The following is a 27,344-nucleotide window of genomic DNA, read 5'->3' as shown; positions in this document are numbered from 1 at the left end:
CGGGGCGCCTGGTACACACGCCGCCCTTCTCTTTGCGCTCTTTCAGGAGAACGAGAGCAAACAACGACCCGCAGTCGCCTCGCTCTTGGCCAAATCCACTTCCCCCGGCCTGCGCGCGGAGAAGCTGCATCTGTAGCCCGAGTCCACCGCGGTCCAGTCACCCTGTGGGTAACTGCGGGCCGGCAGAAGCGCCCAGATGCTGGCGATCCCGGCCTTTGAGAGTCGACGGCAAACCCGTTCTTGATTGTGGTTTGCGGGGAGACTGGCGCTGGACTATTGAATTCTAAATAACGTGCAAAATGCTGAATCTTCTAACCAGGACGGATCAGACAGCACGCAAAAGCAGGCCCCTGTAATTCGGCGACTGCACTTTGCAACGTGCCTCCTCGAGCTTCGCGCCAAGCCTCGGGTAGGAAGGGAGCTGGGGCTGGAGGCCAGCGCTCTGGGAGGACAGGGTCCGCGGGTAGCCCCGCGCGCCCCCGGCCATGTCACCTTTAACGTCCTGCCCCTTTGCGTGGCCTTCTGAGGGTTTGCGCGGCAGGCCGGGGTTGCTTCTCACCCGCGCGCTCTCTCTCACCCCCAGCTAACCCCAACGGGCAGGGCTCCCCTGAGCCGAGACCTTTTGACTCTGCTCCCCCGCTTCCGCCTCCGCCCTCGCCCGGGGGTGGCTCTTGAGAGCCGGACCTCGCCGGCCCCGGCTGGGACCATGGTGTTTCTCTCTGGAAATGCCTCCGACAGTTCCAACTGCACCCACCCGTCGGCACCGGTGAACATATCCAAGGCCATTCTGCTTGGAGTGATCTTGGGGGGCCTTATCATTTTCGGTGTGCTGGGCAACATCCTCGTCATCCTCTCCGTGGCCTGCCACCGGCATCTGCACTCGGTCACTCACTACTACATCGTCAACCTGGCGGTGGCCGACCTCCTGCTCACCTCCACCGTGCTGCCCTTCTCAGCTATCTTCGAGATCCTGGGCTACTGGGCCTTTGGCAGGGTTTTCTGCAATATCTGGGCTGCGGTGGACGTCCTGTGCTGCACCGCGTCCATCATGGGACTCTGCATCATCTCCATCGACCGCTACATAGGTGTGAGCTACCCGCTGCGCTACCCCACCATCGTCACCCAGAAGAGGGGTCTAATGGCTCTGCTCTGTGTCTGGGCGCTCTCCCTCGTCATCTCCATCGGGCCGCTCTTCGGCTGGAGGCAGCCTGCCCCGGAGGACGAGACCATCTGCCAGATCACCGAGGAGCCCGGCTACGTGCTCTTCTCGGCTCTGGGCTCTTTCTACGTGCCTCTGACCATCATCCTGGTCATGTATTGTCGGGTGTACGTGGTGGCCAAGAGGGAAAGCAGGGGCCTCAAGTCTGGCCTCAAGACCGACAAGTCGGACTCAGAGCAGGTGACGCTCCGCATCCATCGGAAAAATGCCCCAGTAGGAGGCACCGGGGTGTCCAGCGCCAAGAGCAAGACGCACTTCTCAGTGAGGCTCCTCAAGTTTTCCCGGGAGAAGAAAGCGGCCAAAACACTGGGCATCGTGGTGGGCTGCTTCGTCCTCTGCTGGCTGCCTTTTTTCCTAGTGATGCCCATTGGTAAGTCTTTAAACACCCTGTTAAATTGCTCCCCTCTGTTTCCCCAGACTCACAGTCAAGGGCGGGGGTCAGGGGACGGGGGAAAGAAAAAGAATCTGCATTTCAAACAGCAAAGCCCGAGGTGGGGGTGGGGGGCAGTTTGGAAAATGCTCCCTTGTAGAAAAGTGAATTTTAGTTCCCTTTCTTCTCGCAGTCTCATTTATATGATTATGTCCTAGAGCACTTTTTCAACTAGTGTAAAGTGGCTTCCAGCAGATTAATTGGTCTCCTTAATAAGAACGTCAACTTTTCTTAATGCCTTTAAGCATTGGTTTAATTTAAATAGATCCCTCTTCTTTGGAGTCTCAAAGTCTCGGGCACACACTTAGGCAGGGGCTGTGGAATGCCACTTTCACCTCTGCTGCTTGGACTGCAAATTCTCTTGGCCTAAAAATAAGCACCATACTTATTCTGAGCAAATGTGTAATTTTATTATTAGATTAGATTACTCCTAAGGGTTAGTCATAATGGTCTGCTTATGTTCTATATCTGTGTTAATTTTATTTTCTGGACTCAGTATGGAAGAAAGTGTGGCCAGCCACTGGCAAGGGGAAAAAAAAGATGATTTTGTGTCCACATGAATTTAAGCTTTAAAGAATTCAACATAATGTTTCCAATAAATGAATACTTACCCCTTTATTTTAGTAGTATTAAAACGAACAGTAGTCTTGTCCAAGATCATTCTGAAAGTTGCAGATGACACTGTTTGAAAATAATACAGTAATGTTACAAATCCAATTTTTGCAAATGCCATATTAGCTATTGTCAAAACTAATTAGCACATTGTAAGTATCAGCAAGCTGATCCACTTGGACTAGTCATCTATATCTGAGAGGCCTTCATGAGATCCCAAAATGGTTGTTTGCTATTTTTAGTTTGTGAGCTCAAATATAGACCCACGCATTGCTTGTCCACTAACTCTAGAAAAAAAAAAGTTAAAAATTAGTAAAAGTTCGTTTCTGGCACTCTAGAGGTAAATTTAAGTGGCATACATTCAAAGTACTTTAACTTGCAATTCTGTGTTGTAATAGCAGCTATTTGTTTCTGAGGCCAACTCAAAACTTCATTTGTCCAGGATCTTTATTTCATTCTCCTTCTCCGATTATTATTCTGAAATCCCAAGTGGAGTGAAGCGATTCTTCAAGTTCTAGAGCTTTGCTAATAGCATAGCCACCAGCTGCATGTGGCTGTTTAATATGAATTAAAATTAGAGATAATTAATATTCAGTCCCTCATTCTCACTAGCCAAAGTTCAAGTGCTCAATAGCCACACATGGCCAGTGGCTCCTGTTGGGGACAGCAGAGATATTGAACATTTTGATGGTTGCAGAAATTTCTCTCTAGAGGGGCTGCTTAAGAGGCCCTCCTGAGTCCTCTTGCTGGCTCTCCATGGTGCCTGCCTATCACGATTGCTGACTCTGTTCCTGGAAGTACATCACAGCTTTGAGTTTATTTAAATAACACCCTGCCTGAGCCACGGTTTCCCTGCCTTTCTGCCTCCCATCTCTTCCCCCTGAAATTTATTCGTGTATCTGTGTGCTCATACGGCATTTGTTACACTGAGCACTGGTTCTCGATGGGTAGTTTGAACAAGGCGACAAATTCCTTGGCAGTAAAATGTTTGCATTCTCTTAAGGGAGGTAGACAAACAAATGAATGCACCTTAAGAAGTCAAGGATTACTAAGCAGTAAAAAAAAAAAAAAAAAAAAAGGCAGGATAAGAGCATAAAGATTTGTAGGGCAATGGGGTGGGTCATCAGAGGAGTCCTTTCGGAGGAATGATATGGAGGAGCAAACATTGCCAAGTCCGGAAGGGCCTTTTGGGCAGAGGGATGGCAAGTTTGGAAAGTAGCCTGACCTATTCAAGGGAGATCAGAGAGGCCAGAGTGGCTGAACGACAGAGAACGTGTGGGCAGACAAGTTCAAAAACGCGTTGTGGAGACGAGGTCAGAGAGCCGTGGATCTTTTAGGCCCTAGTGGAATTTGCCTATTATTCCAATTGTGTTGGGATGCCATCCCCTCATACAGGTTTTAGCAGGGGGGTGGCTGGTTTTAGATTTTTAAAGGATCATTCGGGTTGTTGGGTCGAGAGTGGGCTGTTTGGGGGCCAACTGTGGAAGCAGGGAGACTGGGTGGGAGGCTGTTAGAGCGGCCAAGGGTGGAGAAGTCGTGATGCCTAGCGCTTGGGGGAGAACAGGTGGGGTGTGAGATGTGATTACATTCAGGACTTATTTTACAGGTGGAGCTGACAAGTTTGGACATAGGGTATAAGAAAAAAGAGAGGAATTAAAGATAACTTCTGGTTCTGGGGCATAAGCACTGGGGTAAACAATAGTGCATCTGGTTGAAAACTAGAGAATGATGGAGTTGTTAGGGGCTGGCAGGAATGGGAAACACAAGTGTTTATTCTGTGTAGCCCTGCTGAGAAGTGTCTGTTCACCATCTAAGTAGAGATGCCAAGTGGCCAGCAGTTAGATGCATGAGCTCCAAGCTGAGAGGGGCAGCTGGGGCACCCTGTAAACTGGGGACACAGCAACATACTTAAAGCCACAGAAGTGGACGGGTCTACAAGGGAGGACATATGGAGAGAAAGAAGAAATAAGAACAGAACCCATGGCATTCTGGTATTTGAGGACCTGGAAGAGGAGGAGAACCAACTAGCAGAAGAAGTTGAGAAAGAGTGGGCAGGGAGGTAGGAGGAAAACCAGGAGACTGCATTGTTCCCAAAGCCAAATGGAAATGTTTCAAGAAGGCAAAAGTATTGAGCTGTGTCACAGGCAGCTGCTCGGCCAAGTCAGAGGAGGGCTGGGAATCAACATTGGACTTGGCCATGTGGAGGAGGTCCTTGGAGATATGAGGACATCCTTTGAGGATAACAGTCTCAGTAGAGTGAGGGAGACAAAAGCCTGACTTTGTGCTTCCCAGAGAGAATGAGAGATGAAGTGAGAGCAGTGAAAAGAGACAACTCTTGGGAAAGTCTTTTCTAGACAGTGGAGCGGGGAAATCAAGGAAGAGAGCCGGAAGGATCTGGAGAGAATTTCAAAAGGTGGGGGATAGGATACCATGTGTATATTCTGACGGAACGATGGAGTAGAGTTGCTGATGGTGTAGTTGAGGGAGGAGGTGGGATTCAGTGCCCAAGTGGAGTGTTGAGAAGCGAGGGAGAAGCCGGGGTCTGTAAGCACAGAGACGAGCACACGCGAAGGAGAAGCGTAATCAGCTCTTCAGAGTGTATTCATGCCCTTGACCTAAACAAAAGCAAGATCATCAGCTACAGGTGAAGAAGGCATAGAACGTGACGTTGGTTTGAGGAGCAAAAGAAGATGTGAAATATTAATCTTTGAGGCGAGGGTGCAAATAGATGACGGAAATTTCGTAGCATTCCCAGAAAGTCCTACGGATGTATATGAGATTTATAGTCATAAATTGAAAGGAAGACCAGTCAAGAAGGCTGGTGTCCCTTTCCAATAGCTAAGAGGCAGAGGGTCAGGAACCACAGTAAGGGCATGAACTGGAACAGATTAGGAGTCACACAGATTCAGAGAGTGAACCAGAGAGAACTCTAGTCTAACCATGGCCTCCCTCTTGGATCTGCTCTCTTGGGGAATTAGGGACTTTGAGGTGAGGGGTTACAGTGGCAGGAAGCCGTGGTAAGACAGCAGCACCCAGAATCACTGGGCCTCCTTTAAATCCCAATAATGCAGTGTGGCAGGAAGGAAATTGAAAACGTACAGTTGGCAGTCTGACCGGGCTGTTCAGTCGGAAGGAAGTCCCTGAACCTACCAGGATCTGTGGTCCAGAGTTTCTCCATGCTACCGTCTGAGCGAGAGACTATTTCTTCCAGGATGGATTGACTGAATAGTAAGTACCAGGCACTGAGTTAGAGCAAAAAGATGAATAAAGCACATTCCCAACCCTCAAGGGAAGCACAGTCTAGTTAAGGAAACAAATTAGGAACAATTACCACAAGTCTATGAAATGGTATTCGAAGTGCAAAAGAATATCACCATGAACTGTGTCTGGAGGTCACTGAGGAGACTTCTAGAAGTGCCACTGTTGACTGAGCAGGGACTTGAAGCCTACACTACTTCTGCTGGGCATCAGTGAGATGTTATTTGTTTTTAGTAGCTGTTTTGTTTTTTTTTTTTAATTTTTTATTTTTTATAAACATATATTTTTATCCCCAGGGGTACAGGTCTGTGAATCACCAGGTTTATACACTTCACAGCACTCACCAAAGCACATACCCTCCCCAATGTCCATAATCCTACCTCCTTCTCCCAAACCCCCTCCCCCCAGCAACCCTCAGTTTGTTTTGTGAGATTAAGAGTCACTTAAGGACATTTTTCATGCAAAACGTGAACCGAAGAATAAATATGCCATGAGATTTTCAGACACAATGGACACAAGTTCTTAAGTATGACAAGTGCTCTCTTGGGAAGCAGAGATTATCAGCCCGAGCTAGGCTGTCAGAGGACAGTGGGGTCCGAAACGAAGGCAGGCAGGGACACACGTGGTGTACGAAGCCAAGGAGCGAAGCACCCACAGGTGCGGGAAGCAGCCCAGGATAGTGAGTGAGCACTCTTCCGTGGCCGAAGGCTGCTCCTCTACCCTGTGAGAGGGCTCCCCAGCACCTCCACACTTCCCTCCTCCCCAGCTCCAACCATCAAGGATCGGCTAGTTGTCGGACTGGACTGAGTAGCGTGATTGCCGGTAGAGATGGACTTGCCCACCCTCAAGTCTTGTTTTCTTTTTGCCGCCTCAGTGTTTGGTGAAAATGTTGAGTCAGAACCCCTTGTAAGGAGGGACGTCACCTCTGAGGCGGTTATCAGTGACTGTGTGGAAAAGCCAGGTTTTGGTCATGGAGCTGAATAGGGAGAATAGGAAGGCGAAAGAAGGAAGGGTGAAAAATACATCTTCTGGAGAGCTCCAGCTTTTCTAGAGCGGGTATCGTCTTTGCTTGTTTCATCCCTTGGTCTAGAGCCTGCCAGTTCCAGAGTCATTGGGCCGAGTGGGAAAAGTAGAAAAGAAAGAAAAGATGGGGACATTTACTGAACGTATTGGTGTGTCAGGACTCTGGATCTCTGATTTCAGGACAAAGTGGGCATTATTGCTGGACCTATTCATTGCTGTGACCTCTGAGTCAAAGGAGGAAGTGTTGGGCTGAGTTGTGGCTCCTGTGGACATAGACTATTTGATATTTATGTTAAAATTTAAAAAGATAGTGGACCATGTGGCAGTAAGGAGGAAGAATGTGTTTTAAAATGGGGTGTTTGAGGGGAGGCAGAGCTGTCAAGGGGCTTACTGGGTAGAAGCAGTGAGGCAAAGAAAGATTCATTTGTTCAGCAAAATTTCATGGAGCATCCGCTGGGCCAGGCAGCTAAAGAATCGCTGCAGAAAAAGACAAGAACAAAATCCCTACTCTAGTGAAGCTGAAAATCTGCACAATGAAATGCATCACTAAGTTCCAGATGGTGATGCGTGAGACAGGGCAAGGAAGAAGGACGAGTGTAGATAATGACAGATAAATGACATATAACGACTCTTGTGGATGCCCCAAATAACCAGACATCGGGTTGCTTTGCTATAGACGGGAAGAGGTCAGGCCCTGATTCTTCATGGGGAAGGTTGACCTCTTAGAGATAACGGTTTGAAGATAATCTAAGACTTGCTACAATTTTGAGATAGGAGGCCAGTTTCTCAGTTACTCTGGCTCTACCACAAACTATCCCAAAACATAGCAGCCTAAAACAACAAATGTTTTATAGCTCACGATTCTGTGGGACAGGGATGAGTCAAAGCCCAGTACATCTATCTGACCATTGGGGCTGCCTCTCAGAATTGGCGGCCGTCTCTTCCTCCAGTGGTTATACACCCACGTTTCTCCCTCCCGCCCTTCCTCCCTTCCCTTGTCTTCCCTTCCCTTCCCTTTTTCTTTCCCCTTTTCCTTCCTTCCTTTCAAGACTTAGTATTTATTTTAGAGGGAGAGAGAGAGAGCGAGAGCATGAACATGAGCGAGAGGAGTAGAGGGAGACAGAAAGGGAGAGAGAATCTCCAACACACTCCCTGCGGAGCACAGAGCCTGACACAGCACTCGATCCCACGACCCTGAGATCAGGACCTGAGCCAAAACCAAGAGCGAGACACTTAAGTGACTGAGCCACCAAGGCACCCCTTGACCATCTTTCTTCCTTTCTCTTTCTTTCTTTCTTTCTTTCTTTCTTTCTTTCTTTCTTTCTTTCTTTCTTTCTTTCTTCATTAACATATAATGTATTATTTTCTTCAGGGGTACAGGTCTGTGAATCATCAGGCTTACACAGTTCATAGCACTCACCATAGCACATACTCTCCATGATGTCCTTAACCCAGCCACCCTTAACCCAGCCAATCCTCATTTTTTCCCCTGAGATTGAGTCTCTTATGGCTTGTCTCCCTCCCCGGTCCCATCTTGTTTCATTTTTCCCTCCCTTCCGCCCACGACCCCTTGCCCTGCCTTTCAGATTCCTCATATCAGGGAGATCATATGATAATTGTCTTTCTCTGATTGACTTCTTTTGCTCAGCATAATACCCTCTGGTTCCATCCACATTGTTGCAAATGGCAAGATTTCGTTTCTTTTGATGGCTACATAGTATTCCATTGTGTGTGTGTGTGTGTGTGTGTGTGTGTGTATACACACACCACACCTTCTTTATTCATCTGTCAATGGACATCTAGGTTCTTTCCACAATTTGGCTATTGTGGACATTGCTGCTATAGACATTCAGGTGCACATGCCCCTTCAGATCACTACATTTGTATCTTTAGGGTAAATACCCAGTAGTGCAATTGCTGGGTCGTAGGGTAGCTCTATTTTCAACTTTTGAGGATCTGCCATGCTGTTTTCCAGAGTGGCTGCACCAGCTTGCACTCCATATAGTGTAGGCATCCTCTCCTACACCTCTCGTTTCCTGACTTGTTGATTTTAGCCATTCTGACTGGTGTGAGGTGGTATCTTACTGCGGTTTCGATTTGTATTTCCCTGATTCCAAGTGATTCCGAGTGATGTGGAGCGCTTTTTCATGTGTCTGTTGGCCATTTGGATTAGACCAGCTTTCTTATAGCCTGGTAATTCTTTCCAAGAGAGCCAGGACAGACACTGCCAGGCCTTTGAAGAGCTAGAACTGGCCCAGTGTCACTGCTGTCTCACTCTGCAGTGAAAGCAAGTTATAAGGCCCACACAGGTGCAGGGGGGAAAGACATAGCTTGATGTCCTGATGAGCGACTGGTGAATGCACAGAGGGAGGGAGGGTTATTTTGACCACCTTGCAGCACATCTCTCTCACAAGCATATCAAATAGCATTTCTCTTTTATCTGCTAGTTTTCTATTGAGAATTTCCGATATGCTGGGCTTTATGCCATGCGCCAGGTAAGAAGAGTCTGGGTCCTCGCCTTCCCGCAGGCTTCTAATCTCTTTGGATCAGATAATGTCTGATTAAAAAAACCAAACTGTGTACAGTGCAGAGAATGTAGGTGGTTCCATGAAAACATATACTGTGGATAAGAATGACCCTGAGCAGGGAGGGCAGAAAAGACTTGCTGCAAAGGAGGGCTTGACTTTTGAGCCAAGATGTGCAGCATGGGGAGATGCTCCCTGGCTGCAAGGGTGATGGGGTGGATTGGGGGGGTACAGAATGGGTCAGGACCCCAACAAGGTTAGCTGTCTGGAAAGTCCTCATGGACATTCCCCCATCTGCTGTGTGTTAATTCTTTCTACCCATGGTTTCGTGATGCCTTTTCTAGAAAACTTATCATTTTTGCTGTATGTTGAGCACGGGGGCCACGTAGATCTTATTCTTCAAGACACAGAATGGAAAGGTTCTCAATAGCCTGGTGAGATCTGTAGCATGAGTTTACTTTCCACTGATGTTTTCTTTCCCCTAATTTCAGAACAAATTGTTAAGAATATTTGAGACTCCTCCCTTCTTCCCAAACTTGATGCTGAAAAATCTCAAACACACAGAAAAATGGCAAGAAAGTACGATGGCCACTTGTCTGTCCTTCACTAGATTCACCACTTAACATTTGCTCACACTTGCATTTTCTCTCTCAGTCAGCCTCTGCTCTATCTTGTGGGTGTATGACCCACAAATGTTCTCCCAAGCTCTGAGGCAGTGGGGGTAAAGGGGTTGCATTCAGTGAACAAGTCCAAAATCCTTTATCCTTCCTTTGCCACTGGATAGACACAGACTGTCCCCTTCATGTACTGAAAAAACAAACGAACACACAAAAGATAAGACTGTTGGCTGGTGTGACCAGAACAAAGGTGTGTGAGATAGCTGGTAACAAATGAAGCTGGAGAGAAAGGAACCAGACCAGATACGCTCTTCGAGCCATTTTATGAGTTTTTAACCAGGAACAAGGGTGACATGACCAAGCCTATATTTCAGACTGTCAAAGCCTTCGTGGAAAGAGGACTCTGGAAAGGCCAGTGGGAGACCTTTACACGGGACAGGTGAGCCATGTCCCACCAGGCGCCATCCTTCCCACCTGCGGTGGCAAATAGTTATTTTCGTGAGCTGCTACATAGTTCTGGAATTCCTCCTTGTCATTGCCTCTGGCACAGATTTATGAGAAAGCCTTTCTCTGATCACAAATAGTATAAGCAGACGTGGCTTTAAATTAATTCTGGCTCTTTCCACGAGACGAAACTGTCAATGAAGATTTACTGTCATATTCAGAAGAATGTGCTGCAGGCTCAGAAAACATCTAGAATGAGTTCCAACAATGCTTTGAACAATAGCCGACTCTTTCAAATTAGGCTACAGACAGGCAAGTCATTACTTTGAAGGAGACAGCATTTAAGGAGGAAGGCTTTGCTATGTTTTCTTGCCTCCTGGTTTCAGGTTCGGATGGGAAGACCCACCTTCCTTGTCCAACAGGTTCCCTGTATTTTAGTGCCCTTTGGTTTGCTAGCTGGAGGCTTGCATCACAGCTTCTCATTTTTAAGTTGTATATTTCTTTGCTATTTGAAAAATGTCCCCCCTGTATTCTTATAGTCATTTGTATTTCGACTTTTGTAATGCAAAATTGCTTGTCTGCTTTTTTGCTGCTTTTTATAAAGCCATTTATTTTTATTTCTTTTCTATTTGTAAGCTCATTTTTATACATTGAAGATATTAATCACTTATTTATAGTATATACTGGGTTGCCAATTTTTTTCTCATGCTATAACCAGATATTGCTGAGAAAATGTAGCTTCTTTATTTTCCACGAAGTGATGTGATCTTTTTCATGAACTCCATGGAAATACACACACACACACACACACACACACACACACACACACACACACTTTTAGTCAAATCCAATAAGCTCAGCCTGATCCCTTCGTTTAAGCAGCGTCTTTATATCCTTAGTCTCTTTGAAGTAACACAAGCCATACAGATTTGTCCGCTAAGTTGTTGACCAGGTCGAGGGGCTCACATAATCTCCTGGGTATGTGGAGAGGAAATTAGGACACTTGGCTGACACTTAAGTGTGATTTTTTGTGTCCTGCTTTGGGGAGGATGGTGTAGTATAGTGACTAAGCACTAGTTGTCCTCTGATGAGTCTGAGGCTGTTCATTGTGGTCCATTGTCCCACTTGATGACCCAGGGAATCATTTTTTCCCTAGAGCCCCCCGTGATCATCTCTTGCTCCTGAGCTAAAGTCCTCCACAATGTTTCACCCCTGATCCCTTGAGAGACATGGAGATCCCCGTGAGTTCCTTCCACACCACACACACTACATGACACCACACCACACACACCACACCCCACACGCCATACACACCACAGCACACCACATTACACACACCACAAATAAATACCACACCGCACCACACACATCACACACACCATACCACGCCATACCACACTGTACCACACAACACCACACACCATACCACATCACACCACACACACTATACCACACCATACATACACACCACACCATACCACACCCCACACCACACACATACCACGTACACCACACCACACATACCATACCATACTGTACCGTACCACACCATACCGCACATACCATACCCACCATAGATACCACACATAACATACCATGCCACACACAGCACACACACTGAACCACACCACACTAGCATGTTGACCAGGTTTGCTCTCTGCCCAGCTGTGCCGGCTATAACTTTCACGGTGCAGTAGCTGTCATGTGGCATCTCCCAGATACCCAGAATGGAGAGTGGGAAAAATCACCTTCACTCCCACCTTTATCTTAAATGCCTCGAGGTCCTTGTTGAGAGGGGAGCTCAGAACACCCAGCTGCCTCTTTTCACTACCTTCTTCCCCTTTTCCCCCCACAGTCCACCTGTAGAAGGTAGATGGGGAAGACATTCCCTTCCTTTTTCTGGTTAAATAGGACATTCCTCTGAACCATGTCTTCTGCCTTCCCTGGGTGGCATCTCCCTTCTGTGGAATGGCAGATGGATTTCAGACAGAGAGGTTTACTAAAAAGGGAATAAAGATGAGGAGTACTTAATAATATAATTCTTGGGACTCCTGGGTGGCTCAGTTGGTTAAGCAGCTGCCTTCGGCTCAGGTCATGATCCCAGCGTCCTGGGATCGAGTCCCACATCGGGCTCCTTGCTCCGCGGGGAGCCTGCTTCTCCCTCTGACTCTGCCTTCCACTCTGTCTGCCTGTGCTCACTCTCGCTCGCTCTCTCTCTGACAAATAAATAAATAAAATCTTTAAAAAAAAAATAATATAATTCTTGCACGTATTTAGCAACTATGCTTTCCATTGGGTTTTTTTTTTCACATTTTATTGTTTTTGTGGTTTTTGCAAATATATGGACATTTAACATTTCTAATGTGGTCACATATTTTAATCTAATTCTTTATGAATTGTGCCTTCCTGAGGATGCTTGGAGAGATGTTCCCCAGTGCCAGTTAGATAACCTCTGTTTTCCCCTGTTCTTTTAGGGCATCATTTGTCATCCAACTGGAATTTATTTTTGTACTTTGGTCAGTGATGTCTAACTGTATTGATTTTGATGGTTAGTCAGATATTCTTTTATTTTTTAAGCCTGATGTTCTTTTTTTTGTTTTTGTTCTTTCTTTTTTAGAGATTTTATTTATTTATTTGACAGAGAGATAGAGAGAGAACACTAGTAAGCAGAGCGGCAGGCAGAGGGAGAGAGAGAAGCAGGCTTTCTGCTGAGCAAGGAGCCCGATGCGGGGCTTGATCCCAAGACCCTTGGAACATGACCTGAGCTGAAGGCAGACGCTCAACCAGCTAAGCCACCCAGGTGCCCCTAAGCCAGATGTTCTTAAAAGATTTAGTGAATAATCTTTCCTTTCCTATCCTACTTGGAAAATCACCTTTGTTATATTAAAAAGAATCTTGGGACTCCCACTTCTGTTCCGTAATTTACATTTCTCTGCTCTAGTATTGGAGCCACACTATTTTATTTTTCATTTAAAAATTTTTACTCTTTTTTTTATTGTAGTATGGCTCACATATAACATGTAATATTTGTATTTATGACATAAATATCATACTTATCATATAGTATATCTATATTTTTATGTATAATATAGAACATAATTTAATATATATTAGATTATAGTAAATATTATGTATATTTCAGATGTACATCACAGTAACTTGACAGTTCTGTATACTATTTTAGTTATTATGGTTTCATAACACATTTTAACATTTTTTGGTTTAAGGCCCCGGATGAAAATTCTTTTTCAAAATTATCTTGTCCATCCTTGCACATTCCTTTTTCCAGAAAAACCCCGTCCCCCACCAGCCCACACCACACACAAATCCTGTCACATGTTAATCGTAAATTTTTAGGATGTATAGATTAATTTGAAAAGTGACATTTTTATCATGCTGAGTCCTCCTGTTAAGACTTATGACATGTCACCCCATTCATTTCCCTGGCTACTTTTTGAACTATTGTTTACACTTTACTTTTCATCACACTTACTAACATGTCCTAGAAAACTATGATAGTAGATTTGGGAAATACTGCTTTGGTGGTTCAACATTAGATTTGGCACTCGTTGTTGGTTTTAGATCAACACACGTCATCATATCAAGGCAGTATCTTTCTAAAGTTTATAGAAACATCTTATCAAAACTAAATTTTAATTTTATCAAATGCTTCTTTTTTGCTACCCATCACTACCTCCTTTTTTCTTTGACACTGTTCTGATAAATTTTATTTCATAATATTAACCTATCTGTGTATTCTTGGATTAAATTCTATCTTGATCCGTGGCATTTTCCTTTTTTATTCTGCTGTATTATACTAAATGTCTTATTTCTGGATTGCATCTGTATTTCTATGTGAAGCAAATGTATTTTATTTTATTGTGGTGTGTTTGTCACATTTTGGTATCAAGTTTATGTTAACATCATAAAGTCAACTGTGACACTTCCCATTTTTTTGTACAATCCATAACAGTTTAAATAGCATAAGAATTATGTGTTCTTTGAAGGTTTGAAAGAACTTGCCCATAAAACATTTGGGCACAGCTCCTTTTATGGATGCAATTCTTGGAGACTGGTTTCTATTTCTTCCATGGATAGTGGTCTATTCTGATTGTCAGATTTGATAATCTTTGTTTTCTTATTTTCCATTTTCCTTCTTATTGAGGCTTAACATTTTCACATAGAATTCTACAGGAAATTCTTTAATTTTTCATTTCTATCTTTCTCATTTCCCACATCATGTGCTTATGTTTTCTTCTTTCTGTCTTCATTAAGATATCTCAGAGGATTGTCTGTTTTACTAGTTTTTTTCAAGAAACCCATGTCCTGGACATATTGAACCTTTTAATCTGTGTTCAAGTGCAATAATTTAATCTTTAGACATTTCTTTCTTTTACTTTTTCTGGTTATATTTGGCCCTTTTTTAATTCCCTTGCACAGATTGTCTGCTTCGTGTATTTTCATTCTTTCTTGTCTAAGATTCAAAACAATCAAAGCTGTACGTTTTCCTACATGCAGGCTTGAGCTCTTTGCCCTCTGTGTTGCCAAGCAGTGCTCTCATTTAGTTGCTCCGATTCCCCTTTCAATGTTCCCTTTGTCCTATGTAGATGTAAGAGGATTCGTTGCAGTGTTCTTGCTGTTAGTTACTTTGAAAATAATTGGTGTTTTTAAATGCCCCACTTCTAAAATTCAATTTCAGATTTACTACATTGGGGTCAGAAAACGTGAACTAAATAATTTCTAGCTTATGGAATTCAGTGAGGTTTTCTTTGTGCCTTAACATATGATCAATAATCAGCATATTTAATAGATTCCTGTTTAATAGGTACTTGTTAACTAAACTTTAATAATGACATTTTTAAGATCTTCCTAATTTACTATTCTTTATCTTTATCCATCATCTGTTTTCTTTGTCAAATATTGAGGGAGGTATGGTTAAAGCTTCCCACAGCTACTGGGAATAACTCTCCGATTATTCTCATATTTTTAACAGGTTTGCTTTATATATGTTGATGCAGTTGCTTGATACTTTAAAGACTGAGTCACTAATATCTTCATTAAAGACAAAATTTTATCCTATATTTATTTTTCCTTGATGTGCACATTTAAAAATATTAATACTGTAATCTTTAATTTGGTTTTGTTTGCATTTGCCTGCATAGCGTTGCCTGTCTTTTTCTGTACCGGCTTGTGTATTTTGCATCACATAGATTTTTTTATAGTGTACGCATTTGATCTGGGTATTTGTCTCTCAGTAAGGATTTAACTAATTTCCAGCAATTTCAGCAGATATATTTGGTTTGATGTTTGTCTTCTTGCTTTATGCTTTCTGGCTTTGTATTTGTTTCCTTTTCTTTGTTTTCTGTCTCTTGCAAATTGTACTATTTATTTTCTTTGTTTTTTAATTCTGCAGTGTTTTGGAAAGGTTGTCTCCCAGTTTTATTTCTACAACAAGTTATCTTAGAGCTTTTCTTTTTTCTTTTCTTTTTTTTCAAAAGCATTTTTTAAACCTTCAGTTATTTCTTACCGCAACTTCTATCAGTCACCTTTGCCCATGTAAGGGAAGCCAAGTTTAGCATGCTTGGATTTTTTTTTTCTTCCTGAAGCACATCTTTGGGTTAATGAAATTTTACATTTAAATTTGGATTATTGCTATTAAATGATTGTATTATCTACCCTGCTTTTGTGTCTTTCTATAATTTAATCTAGTAATACCAATTGCCCTCCTCTTATATACTGTGATTTACTTACTCATGAGCTCAGGATTTTGCTCTGTCTGCCATGTGGAACTCTGGTCTGTTTTGTAAATAAAGTTTTATCGGAACACATCCATGCCCATTGGTTTACCAATTGTTCACACCTGCTTCTAGGCTATAGTGGTGACAAACTTGAGGAGTTGCTACAGAGCCCACATGGTTCACAAGGTTTAAAATATTTACTATTATCCTAAAGCAGAGTATAACACCAAATAAAATTTTACCCATGAAGACATATGCAAAACATATTTTCTAAGCCCTTACATGCCAGAGCCTGAACTCACGAACAGCAACTTCCCTGAGTAGAGAACTTGAATTATATACATATATTTCTTAATTTTGAAATACTGTAAGTACTCCTTTGTTTCTTGGTATTTAACACTTTATAAACGATGTGAGGTCAACTTGAGTTGTGGATAGAATTTTTTTCCCAGTCAAATTTTAAAAAATGTCTCCTGGAAATTTCTGGTATGGGGGTAATATTCATTGCTGTTGCCTGGAACCCACTGCACATTTTTTTGTTCTGAATTTAAAGATGGCTTCTTCAGTGCTCACTTCCTCTGCTTCGCTTTTCCCCTTGGAATTCATTGTGGCTCCTGTGTCATCCTCCTTTTCCTTTTGCTTTCCCCTCTCATGTTGTCACCTTTTCAGCTGTCTTTCTCCGGCTTCCATTCAAGTTTCTCACGTCTGTGTTCCATTTTACTGAATTAGTCTCAGGAATGTCCAGTCTCCTCCACATTCTCTCTGCTCCACTTGACTTGTTTGGCACATTGTTGTCTTGTCATTCTTGCCTACACTGACTTTATAATCCAAAAAGCTCCTTATGTCCCATTGCAGTACAACGGAGAGATTTTCTTCCATATCACTCTCTGAAAGGTGGGCTTTTGCTCGGACTTCTCGGAGGCACCTCATACGCTGAACAGCTGAATCTATCATGTGAGCAGTAATCCTTCTCTTTTTGTTAAACTTCATTAAGGATGACCTGAAAATAAAATAAGAAGTGGGCTCTGGTTGGAACTGGATGGGTCCCTGTGTCCAACTCTCAGACCCAGATTAAGAGGAGAAGGAAAAGTATTGTCTTTGTTGTAGTTTAAGTTTACCAGGGTACAGACCTCTCTATCCACAGGGAGCCAAGAAGGAGATAGAAGGAAAAGGTTTCAGTTTTATTTAGTAGTTTGTTCGTCCTGTTTCCTTGGCCCAGAGGGTTCGGTGGTGTCTTCTCCTTGTGGCATGACAAAGAAATCTGCGATCTTTTGGGGATCCACGTCCCTGAAAGCCTCCCTTTACTTGTCTGTGGAGCTTGCTTCAGAGAAGCAAGGGGCTTCCCACCCTGTGGGAACCTCAGCATTGTATTCTTCTCAGAAGCTTGAGTACAGTTGATATTTGTCTTTGAAAAGCTACCGCTGAGTCTGCCTGTGTCTCCAGAGTCATTATTCAAAGCCCCTGGGGGTGTCACTAAGCAACGACTGGGAAACATCTTACCTTTACCCTCTTTTCTTGAGATAAACTGAGGACTTAACAGTCCTTCATTCAGGCTGCCTTGTGACCAATCTGTAGTTCCAGAAATTTCTCAGAGGTTCTGGCTTAGATGTTGCCTTTCCCTCATGTCTTTCAGCAGTGGTGTAAAATGTCATCTATGCTCTATTCTTTTAGCTTTACCAAGAACTTAGAAAGGGGATGAGGAAGTTCAGCTTGACCTTGACTGACGTCACCTCCTTGGCTCAGGTACCTCTCACGTTGATATCAGAATGGAAAGCAGAAATGAGAATAACCCAATGTGTGACCATTTCCTTTGGTGCCATGGAAACTTGTGGTTCCAGGCAAGGCAGAAGGAGGAAGTTACCCATGGGGCTGGACAGTGGCAAAGCCCCTTGATAATCCTGTAAGCTGAACCTTCTCTTGTGGCCCTGACCATATGAGGTTTAGATGGACTCAAGTGAAGAGTTAACAATCCTCTTCCTAGAGAAAGAGATGAAGTAGTTTATGAAGCTGACGTGGTAGGTATTTCCTTAGTCACTCCAGGCTGCTGTATGTAACAGGATACCCCAGATTGGGTGTCTTAAACAACAGACAGATATTTTTTACAGTTTTGAAGCTGAGAAGTTCAAGATCGTGGTGTAGCATGGTCAAGGGCTTGGCCTCCTCCTGGTTCACTGATGTCCAGTGTCTCACTGTGTCCTCATGTGACAGACCAAGGTCAAGCTCTGGTCCCTTTGGCCCCTAACAAGGGCACCAATCTCCTCATGGGGACCCCACCTTCATGGCCTCATCTAACCCAAATCACCTCCCAAAGGTCCCACCTCCAGAGACTTTCACACTGGGGTTAGGACTTTAACATATGAATTTGGAGGAGGACACACACATTGAGTTCATAGCAGTGGTGCTGACATGCCATTGATTACATCAGTTTAATTCCTAGAACAAGCCCATACAGTAGAAGTTGTGTGCTCATGTAGGGATGCAGAAAGTCAGGCACAGCAGACATGGACTGATGTCTTGCAGGAGATCCTTGGCTGCCTGCCCCGGAAGTGGGGAAAGTGATCTGGCCATGAGTTAAAAGTCTGGGTTTCAGTTCCTCATCGGCAGGAAAGGGGACTTGTGTAGGGCCAGTGGCGTTCAGACTTCTCAGCTTCAGAACTCTTCGTTCACATGAAATCAGATGAAACTCCAGCTTCACAAAGTGGTACTGGCAGGTGGAACGAAGCAGCCAGGGGACCGGGGTCCTGGACCTCCTACCTCGCCTCTCTGAGAGTGGCCATTGTGTGTGGGGGGGATTTAGACCGCAGGTTGCTCTCTGTGCTAACATTGTCTGATTCCAGACTCAGTAGAGGGTGTCTGAGGAGGTTCTGGAAGGAGTTAGGTTTGCATTTTCAAAGGAGAAAGAGGGAAAGTTGACAAAGGGCACATCAGCTGTCATTATTCTGGAATGCTGGCAGAGCCGTAGTCTTTGCCCAAAAAGGGTTTGAAAAGGGAACGTTGCACACTAACTTTCTTTCTTTCTTTTTTTTTATGTGCTGTCCACATTTAGCTTATTGCCAGGCCATGTAGTTGCCAGTGAGAAACGTGCTGTTTACAAATTGATCACGTAGTTGATCCCTTATAATGAGAGAGGTTTCTGGAAGCTTCCTTACAATCGACAACTGTGTTGGTTTATTATTTTTTTTTTAACTATTTCACAGTCGTTAAGAGATAACTTAAGGACAGGCTCAGAAGTGGATTCTTTTAAAGGAGACTCTGGGAGAAAGTAAAATCCCAGAAGAACAAACTGTCCCACAGAAGTCAGTTCTCAGCCCGGGGTAACTTTGCTCCCTAGGGACATGTGGCACCGTGTGGAGGCGTTTTCGGTTGTCACAGTATCCCAGTCGGGCTGGGAAGCGCTGTTGGCATCTAGTGGGCTGCTAAACCTGTAACAGCGCCCAGGACAGCCCCACCACATGGCGATACCCAGCCCAAAATGACAACAGTGACAGGCCTGAGGAACTCTGCTTTTTATTCCAGGAATTCCTAGAATCTGTCCACATCTTTAGAAAAGCACAGCACCAATTTCAGTTATCACTCAGAGTCTTTTCAGTGTGTTTCCTACATCCTGGCTAGTCATTCAAAAAAAAACCCGCTAAGGTTTCCATATAGCTAAGGTTTCTCAGGAGCTAATAATTGTCTAACCACTGTTTCTGAGGTAAAATTCACATAACATAAAATTCACCATTTTAATCATTTTACAGTGTATGATTCAGTAACATTTAGTACATTGACACTAATGTGCAACTGTCCCACTATCTGCTTCCAAAAAATTTTCACCCCAAAACAAAACTCTGTACCTATTATCAGTCACTCCTCATCTCCCCCATCTCAAGCCTCTGGCAACTGCCCATCTGCTTTCCCCTGTCTGGATTTGCCAAATCTCAGTAGTGCAAATAAATGGAAACACGTACTATATGGACTTTTTGCCTGGCTTCTTTTACCTCGCATGTTTTCAGGCTTCCTCCATGTTGTAGCACAGACCAGTTTTTCACTCCTTTTCATGACTGAATAATATTTCATCATGTGGATGCCATATTCTATTTATCCCTTCCTCAGTCAAGGGACATTTGAGTCGTTTCTGCCTTTTGGCTCTTGTGAATAGTGCTGCTATGAATATTCATGCCAAAGTTTTTGTTTGAACACCTCTTTTCAGTTCTTCTCAGTATATATGTAAGAGTAGGATCTCTGGGTCATATGGTACTTCTATACTTAACTTATTGAAGAATAAAAAAAAAAAAAACCTGTTTTCCACAGCTTCTGCCCCATTTTGTGTACCTCTCAGCAATGAATGAGGGCTCTAGTTTCCTCACATGCTGACCAATACTTATTTTCCTTTCTTGCCTTTTAATTATAACCATCCCAGTGGATGTAAAGTCTTATCTCCTTGTGGTTTTATTTTGCATTTCCTTCACAATTATTGAGGTTAAACATCTTTTCATGTACCTATTGGCCATTTGCTTATATTCTTAACCCACTGAGCCACCCAGGCCTCCCTAGCCATTTGCATATATTCTTTAAAGCAATTTCTGTTTTGTTCAAGTCCTTTGCCCATTTCTAAATTAAGTTGTCTTTTTATTGTTGAGTTGTAGGAGTTATTTATATATTCGAGATACTAGACCCTTATCACATTAATATGATTTGTATATATTTTCTTACATTCTCTCTGTGGGTTGCCCTTTCACTTTCTTGAGAGTGTCCTTTGATGCACAGATGTCTTTCATTTTTATGAAGTGCAGTCTATCTGCTTTTTCTTTTGTTGTTTATATTTTTGGTGTCATAGCTGAGAAAACATTTCCTAACTCCAGGTCACAGAGACTTATTATCACTCTGCTTTCTTCTAAGAGCACCGTAACCTAAGAGCTTCTGCTTTCTTCTAAGAGCACCTAACGTAAGAATTTCAGCTCTTACATTAGGATTTGGACCCATTTTGAGTTAATTTTTATATTTGGTGTGAGTTAAGGTTCCAGTCATTCTCATGTATGTGGAAATCCAGCTGCCCAAGAATCACTTGTTGAAGAGATTGTCTTTTTCCCCTTGCACCCTTGTCAACATTCAATTAATAATTGATACTTGACTCTTTTCTGGGCACTTAATTCTCTTCCATACTCTCTACATGTCTGTTATCCTAATACCAGTACCACACTGTGTCGATTGCTGTAGATTTGTACTAAGTTTTAAAGTGGCTATCTACTATTTTTTACATTTTCTGAAGTTTAATGAACTCTTTCAAAAAGACTACCTCTTTTTTAAAGAACTACACAGATTAGTAGAGGTACACAATTCCTTTGGAATACCAAAGTTCAAAAACTCTGAAGATGCAAACGTTCTACATAACCAATTTGGGGCCCCAAACCTAACTTGATCAGAACTCATCTGGCAGAGAACGCAATCTGCACTCAGTGTGAATCTATAGATTTTATGAGACTTATGAAAATCTAGATTTCAGAATATAGAACATAGTATACAGATTTTTTATAGATTTTTATATTCACACATTAAGTTGTATAAAGATTATGTGTTTGATGTGGACAATCTTATCCACAAAGTAGATATCCAAAAAGTGGATTCTTTTTGATACGGACCCACACCCTTCTGGTGGTAGTGTCTGGCACACAATATACAGACCATAGAATCTTTATAAAATCTGAAAAATCCTGAATTCCAAAACTCACGTACTCCAAAGGTTTTGGAAAAGACCTGTCTCCTTCTGAACATCTCATGATGCTCAGAACTCTGATGATATTCTGTCTTTGTTTAGAAAAAGAGGAGGAGAAACAAAGAAGCACGTGTTTTATGTGAATAATATTCATGGCACAACAGATCTGTATTAGTCAGTGTTTTAGGCATTTTATCTACTCTGTCTCGTTTACAGTTTTTCAAAGCATAGGTCCTGTGGGGAAAAATAACAAAGCGACCCTTGGCCGTGAAAAGTAGGGAGTGGTTTTTCTGAGCTTCTTTCTATTAACAGGAGGAAGTGAAAAGAGAGGCTTTGTCCGGAATTCAAGGTCCTGCTTAGCTCCTGTTGGTGGGAAACCAAAGAGTGGTTTCCTCCTGTGGTTGGGTGGCCTCTGTCTGCTCTGGCCTCTGTATGAGGACTGCTTTTTTCCCTTTTACAGTTTCATTTGGCCTCATCATTCCAGAGAGAAAGCAGACTTGCCCTGATTCCTTCTCACCTCTGTGTGACTCTGCGCAGCCATCATGGGCTGTTTGTGACTTCCAGATGATTGTTTTCCTTCAGATTAGTTAACACAGTCTGGAATTTTGCCCTTTTAGGAGTTCTTTTGGTTTAAATATTGGCCTTCAAGATCATCCTCTAAAATGAAATGGTTAGGTCATCCATGACATACATGCATTCTGTGTCTGGTACATCAAACCCTACATCCTTAGCCCATTGTTCAAGTGGTATTTTATTTAACTTTGTAGTTCCCTTGTAAAGTTATAATGCGGTGTTTCTATCCTTATTTTACCTTCCCAGGAAATGAGGCTCATAAAGGTTAAATCGTCTATCCAGTGACACCAAACTAGTAAGTAACAGAGATCTGTCATGATTTTACCTCTGTATTCTATAGCATAACTTCCCCCAATAGAAGCACATTAATTGGGGCACCTGGGTGGCTTAGTCGGTTAAGTGTCTGCCTTCAGCTCAGATCATGGTCCCAGGGTCCTGGGATCAAGCCCACATCAGGCTCCTTGTTCTGTGGGGAGTCTATTTCTCCCTCTCTCTCTTTGTTCTATCTCACTCTCTCTCTCTGTGTGTCTCGCTCTTTCTCAAGTAAATAAATAGAATCTTTAAAAAAAAATCGTGTTGATTATGTGGCATAAGAAACATTAACTGTGGCCACCATCTACAGGAGACAATAGAGAATCTTACACTCTGTACCATGACCTGTCATGATTAGCTCATATGATAAGAAGGGACGAAGTAGGCAAATGAGAGAATTGAAGCTGGAAAAGGTGACGACAAATGGAGGAGAGGAGGAGGAAGGGGAGCACGGAGTAAATTATTAACAAAATGGGTTTAATGTTCACTGAGTTCTTGGGTAGTTTCATGTCCAGTTCTTACCCTGAACTTGCTGATGAGTCCAGAAGTGTTTATGAAGTGCAAAGCATCTACCGCATGCTCGGTTCTGAGCTAAGTCTGATGGAGGTTACTGAGGAAGACGACTCACTGCCTTGAGGTCTAATTGGGGAGAAGAGGATAGAACCTCGAAACAATAGTTATCAAGACAAGATAACATTCTTATAAATGCCCTACCAGGTCAGGGGCAAAGTGTGTGAGGCAGGGCTTGGGAATCTCTGGCCTTCCAGAGAAATGGAAGGTAGAGGAAGGAGGTCTTCAGCTGGATCATGAAAGGTAGGATTTGAAAAGCCAAGCATCAAGGCAGGAGTAAGCATGCCATGTTCATGCGCTAGGGAACTGGCCCGCTTGGAAAGGGTGGTTCAGTGTGTGTGTGTGTGCACGTATGCATGCTTGCTCACGTGCATACAGAGAGAACCATGGATGACAGCATGACCAGGCTTGATGGCACTGTGTTCTCCAGGGTGGTTTTCAGACAAGGATTTGGGTCTTGGAGCAAGAGAATGTGAGGAGGTCCTGTGGGTCTGGTAAGACAGGGAAGGGACATGGTAGAATAGTGTTAGTGATGGCAAGATGTGTTGAAGTGAGAGACCAGCTGACTGTAGGTTGGAATAGGAGCTGAACGGGGCGTGGCCATGAGACACAGGGGTGATCCAGGGGTTGTGCCGAAAGCAGGGATACTTCTAGGTAGAGTCAGTGGGAACCAAAGACTGCTTTTGAGGAATTGGGATCAACAAAATGTAGCATTTGAGTTTTTTGGTTTTTTAAAATATTTATTTATTTATTTTAGAGAGTTTGTGCCCTAGGTTGGCAGGGGGGTAGGGAGCAGAGGTAGAGAGAGAGAGAGAATCCCAAGGAGACTCCTCACTCAGCACGGAGCCTGATGCAGGGCTTGGTCTCAAGACCCTGAGTCAAAACCAAGAGTCAGATGTTTAGCGGACTGAGCCACCCAGCATGCATGGAGCATTTGAGTGTGGACAGAGATGCTAGGAGGAAAAACATGTCCTGGAAGGCCTTCGGTTGTGACCAGATTCTGCCTGAAATCATGATGCTTCAGTGAAAGCTTCTAGAACTGTGATATTCACTATGGTAGATGCAAGCCACATGTGGTGAATTAAATGTGAGTTAAATTTATGGAACTAACACAGAATTATAAATCCAGTTTCTCATTCAGACTAACAGCATTTCAGATGCTCATTAGCTACGTATAATGAATGGCCACCCTTCTGGACAGGGTGCGCATGGAACTATTTCCATCATCTCAGAATGTTCGGTTGCACAGGACCGATGCAGAGGTCAATGGTGAATATCTGTCTTTGGGTGCATGGGCTGCTCCGGAGACGGGAGCAGGGAACAGGTGACGCTAAGTCGTGGGGTCATCTGGCAAAGAGGAGGGCCTGGGGCTGGATTCTAGGACATGTATGAAGTCGGGAGAAAGAGGCAGAAGGAGAACAAACAAACATTGCCTGGGGTTTCAGAAAAGCAGAAGACGCAGCATAGCATAAAATCCTGGCAACCGAAAGGGAGAAAATGTCAGTGAGGAGGGAGTGGTGCCAGTGTCAGTTGCTGCAGAAAAGTCAAGGAGAAAGAGAACCAGGGGAAAAAGAATTGCGTTTGGTAATCTGAGGTCATCGGTGACCTATGAAACTTGAGGGACAGTGAGGCAGAGATGTCCTCAAATAGGAATGTCACTGGCTTCCTATAAGACTGCAGCTGGCATCTGGGGCCTAGAAACAGTCTGGGTCTCGGTGTCGGTGTCGGGGTAGGGACGAGAGCTTGTTAAGGGAGGAGTATGGGGAAGAACATAGAGTGGGGAGCAGAAGGGAGAGGAGTGAAGGAGACTGAGGGGCCATCACCAAGGGCTTCATGGTCAATCATTGCTTTTTTCTCCAAGAAAAGGAAGATGGGGACAAAAGAAGAGGGAATTGTCCGGGGCTGGTCAAGAGGATTAGAACAGGGTACCCTTGAGGTACCCTGATGCCCTTAGGGTACCAGATGCCCTTAGGATGGCATAAGAAAGGGGTTATAAAGAGAGGGGTTCAGTTGGGGGGGGTGGGCCTCGGGGATGGTCATCAGGGGAGCTATGGGCAGGCTTGTGGCCACTTTGCCCTGAGATGGAACAGTGGCTAGAAGCCAGAGAATGCATCAGCTTGACCTGTTCCCTTTTCCTCTCCTGTCTTCCTCACCACCCTTCTACTGGATTCTTCCTTTTGGTTGACTTGATTTTGTTTTTGTTGTTGTTTTTTTTTTTTTTTCCTAATGCATCAGACCTTCATATTTATGTATAGTGTTACTACCTAGCTTTCTAGATTTCTCTAAGACTGTTGCAGCTATACACAGCGTGTATTGTTTGCCCATGTCTGCATCATCTCTTTAGGATTATACGGACAAGGGCAGGCTCTTTTTTCCTTGTGCTGTACAAGGCTCATGATATCACTGTGAACATATGGGTAGCGAATTCAGTACTGCTTCATTATAAAGACCAGTAATTATATTTATATTTGAAGAGCTGCTTTTAAACATAGATGTATACAGTTGAATGTACAGTTTCTGTGAGTGCCTGCGTGCACGGACCACACCACTGACCCAAGATAATCCGTCCTCCTGGGTTTAATTTTTAGTTCACGGTGTGTTGATACAAAATGCTTTGCGTGCATCATCTTATTTAATCCCTGCAAGCCAGAGAGGTCGGCGTTCTGATTGTCATTTCCGAGATGAGGCAATCATGGCAGAGGCTGGTTAAGCCAGTCACCCGGGGTCATGTGGCAAGTGTGAGTGGCAGATAGAAATGGCAACCTGGCTCTCTCCGGCACCCAATCTCTTGTCCTTAATGTCCTCCATTCTCGAACCAGTACTCTAAAGTGACCGCCTGTTCCTGCTGCAGTGACCGGCTTGGCCACAACTGTGAGCATGCCCACATAAGGGCGTGTTTGCACTCTGGAGCCATAATTCTCCTCTCGTTCGGGAGAGGTAGAAAACGATCATGGGGAAGTAACAAATAACACCTCTTGGTGTCAGCCCGGCCTTCACGGGGGACAAGATGCTTTAGCAACTCTTTCAAAGTATCCAAGACAAAACTTGACCTTTAAGCAGTTTCTCCATTTAGAGTTAAATTTGTCTTCAACAAATATGGTTTGAATAAATCAAGACCTCCTGTTTTAGCTATTTAATTGGGAAGGTAAAATTTCCAATCTGATTTAAAATTTTTTCTTTTGCCAAATTCCACAGGGGGGAAAAAAGGAATGCTAAAGTTCAGGATAAAAAGAAACTTTCCAGGAAGCACACTGGTACAAACCATAGCTGTGGTCATCATAAATATCACTTTTACTTTCCAAACTAAAGTCTGGGTTTCCATGGTAACTGTTAACAAACCCAGCTGGTTTGCATCGTGGTGTGTGTGTGTGTGTGTGTGTGTGTGTGTGTGTGTATGTGGAGAAGCCAGTGGAGCAGGACCTGGCTATGTTCCAGAGTTCAGGTATCAATATCAGATGGATCTCCTGGGACCATTTAGAAACCAGATAGAAAAAACTCCATGCAACATCTCTCCCACCCAACTGCTACCTTCCAAACCTTTGCACTTTGCTACTGTCCTGATCACATGCCCAGAGCTTTCCAAAGCCTGTCATTCTCACAGAGGCAAACCATAGGCTGCATTCAACTGTGACTTTGATGTCTAACTGTGTGCATTGGAAGGGAATTAGAACTGCAGGCTTTTGATTTACTAATGTTGCATCCATCAGAATGTTCTTGGGTAATAGTGTTTCATAAGGGTCAGAATGCAGGCTTGACAGTCCCGGCCAAATGCAAACTGGAGAAATTGCATCTTGCCTTCCGGTGACTCACCCAGGCTTCCAGATGGAAATGATTTCCCAAGGTCACGGCAAAGCTCAGTGCAACGGTGTCTCTCGTGTGGCGAACATATGGTGTGACGGTGTAGGTCAGGACTTCTTTTCCTGTTCTCACCCTTGACTTTGGCAGGGTCAGCCCGCCCCTGAGAACTTCTCTCCAATCATGGGAGACTCTCAGGAGCAGTGTGTGCCTCTCCTCTCCCCCATGTCCTTCTCACTATACCCGCCCCCCCCGCCCCCCCGCCAAAGCCTTGCTCCTGTGTTCCAGGCGTAGTGAAGGGAACTAAGGAAGAAGTGCGGCTCCTTCCACTAACTCATTACCATTTCTTAAAATAAATCCCAACTTTCCTCTTCTGGGAAGCCACCCCAGAGTGGACTGGGATCTCAAAATATCATTTATTTACTTTATGCAAGAAACTTATGGAAGCCTCCTGGGTGGCAGACACAAGTGGACCCTGATTTCAAGGTGGAGACCAATAGATCACGGAGCCCAATACAGGGTCACGATAAATA

The 27,344-nt window shown here is 43.8% G+C and overlaps 1 protein-coding gene across 10 annotated transcripts in view; it reads left to right on the top strand.

The window, feature by feature from the left end:
* The first annotated feature begins 303 nt into the window (after positions 1 to 303).
* The window catches only part of ADRA1A (adrenoceptor alpha 1A), a 127,149-nt gene continuing 100,108 nt past the window's right edge, over positions 304 to 27,344 (top strand). For 8 of the 10 annotated variants that reach the window (XR_009354346.1, XM_059176356.1, XM_059176351.1 and 5 more), the window contains exon 1: positions 304 to 1,589. Coding sequence is in view for 9 of the 10 variants with exons in the window: in XM_059176356.1 (XP_059032339.1) it covers positions 707 to 1,589 (883 nt within the window). In the remaining variant the exon portion in view is untranslated. Of the gene's footprint in view, positions 1,590 to 22,380; positions 22,430 to 27,344 lie in introns of all 10 variants that reach the window. The other 2 variants (XM_059176366.1, XM_059176370.1) reach the window with 1 other exon arrangement.

The sequence above is a fragment of the Mustela lutreola genome, chromosome 1, assembly GCF_030435805.1.
Source record: "Mustela lutreola isolate mMusLut2 chromosome 1, mMusLut2.pri, whole genome shotgun sequence".
Lineage (NCBI taxonomy): Eukaryota > Metazoa > Chordata > Mammalia > Carnivora > Mustelidae > Mustela > Mustela lutreola.
The sequence above is the reverse complement of the archived record's forward strand: the minus strand, read 5'-3'. Positions and strand labels throughout refer to the sequence as shown.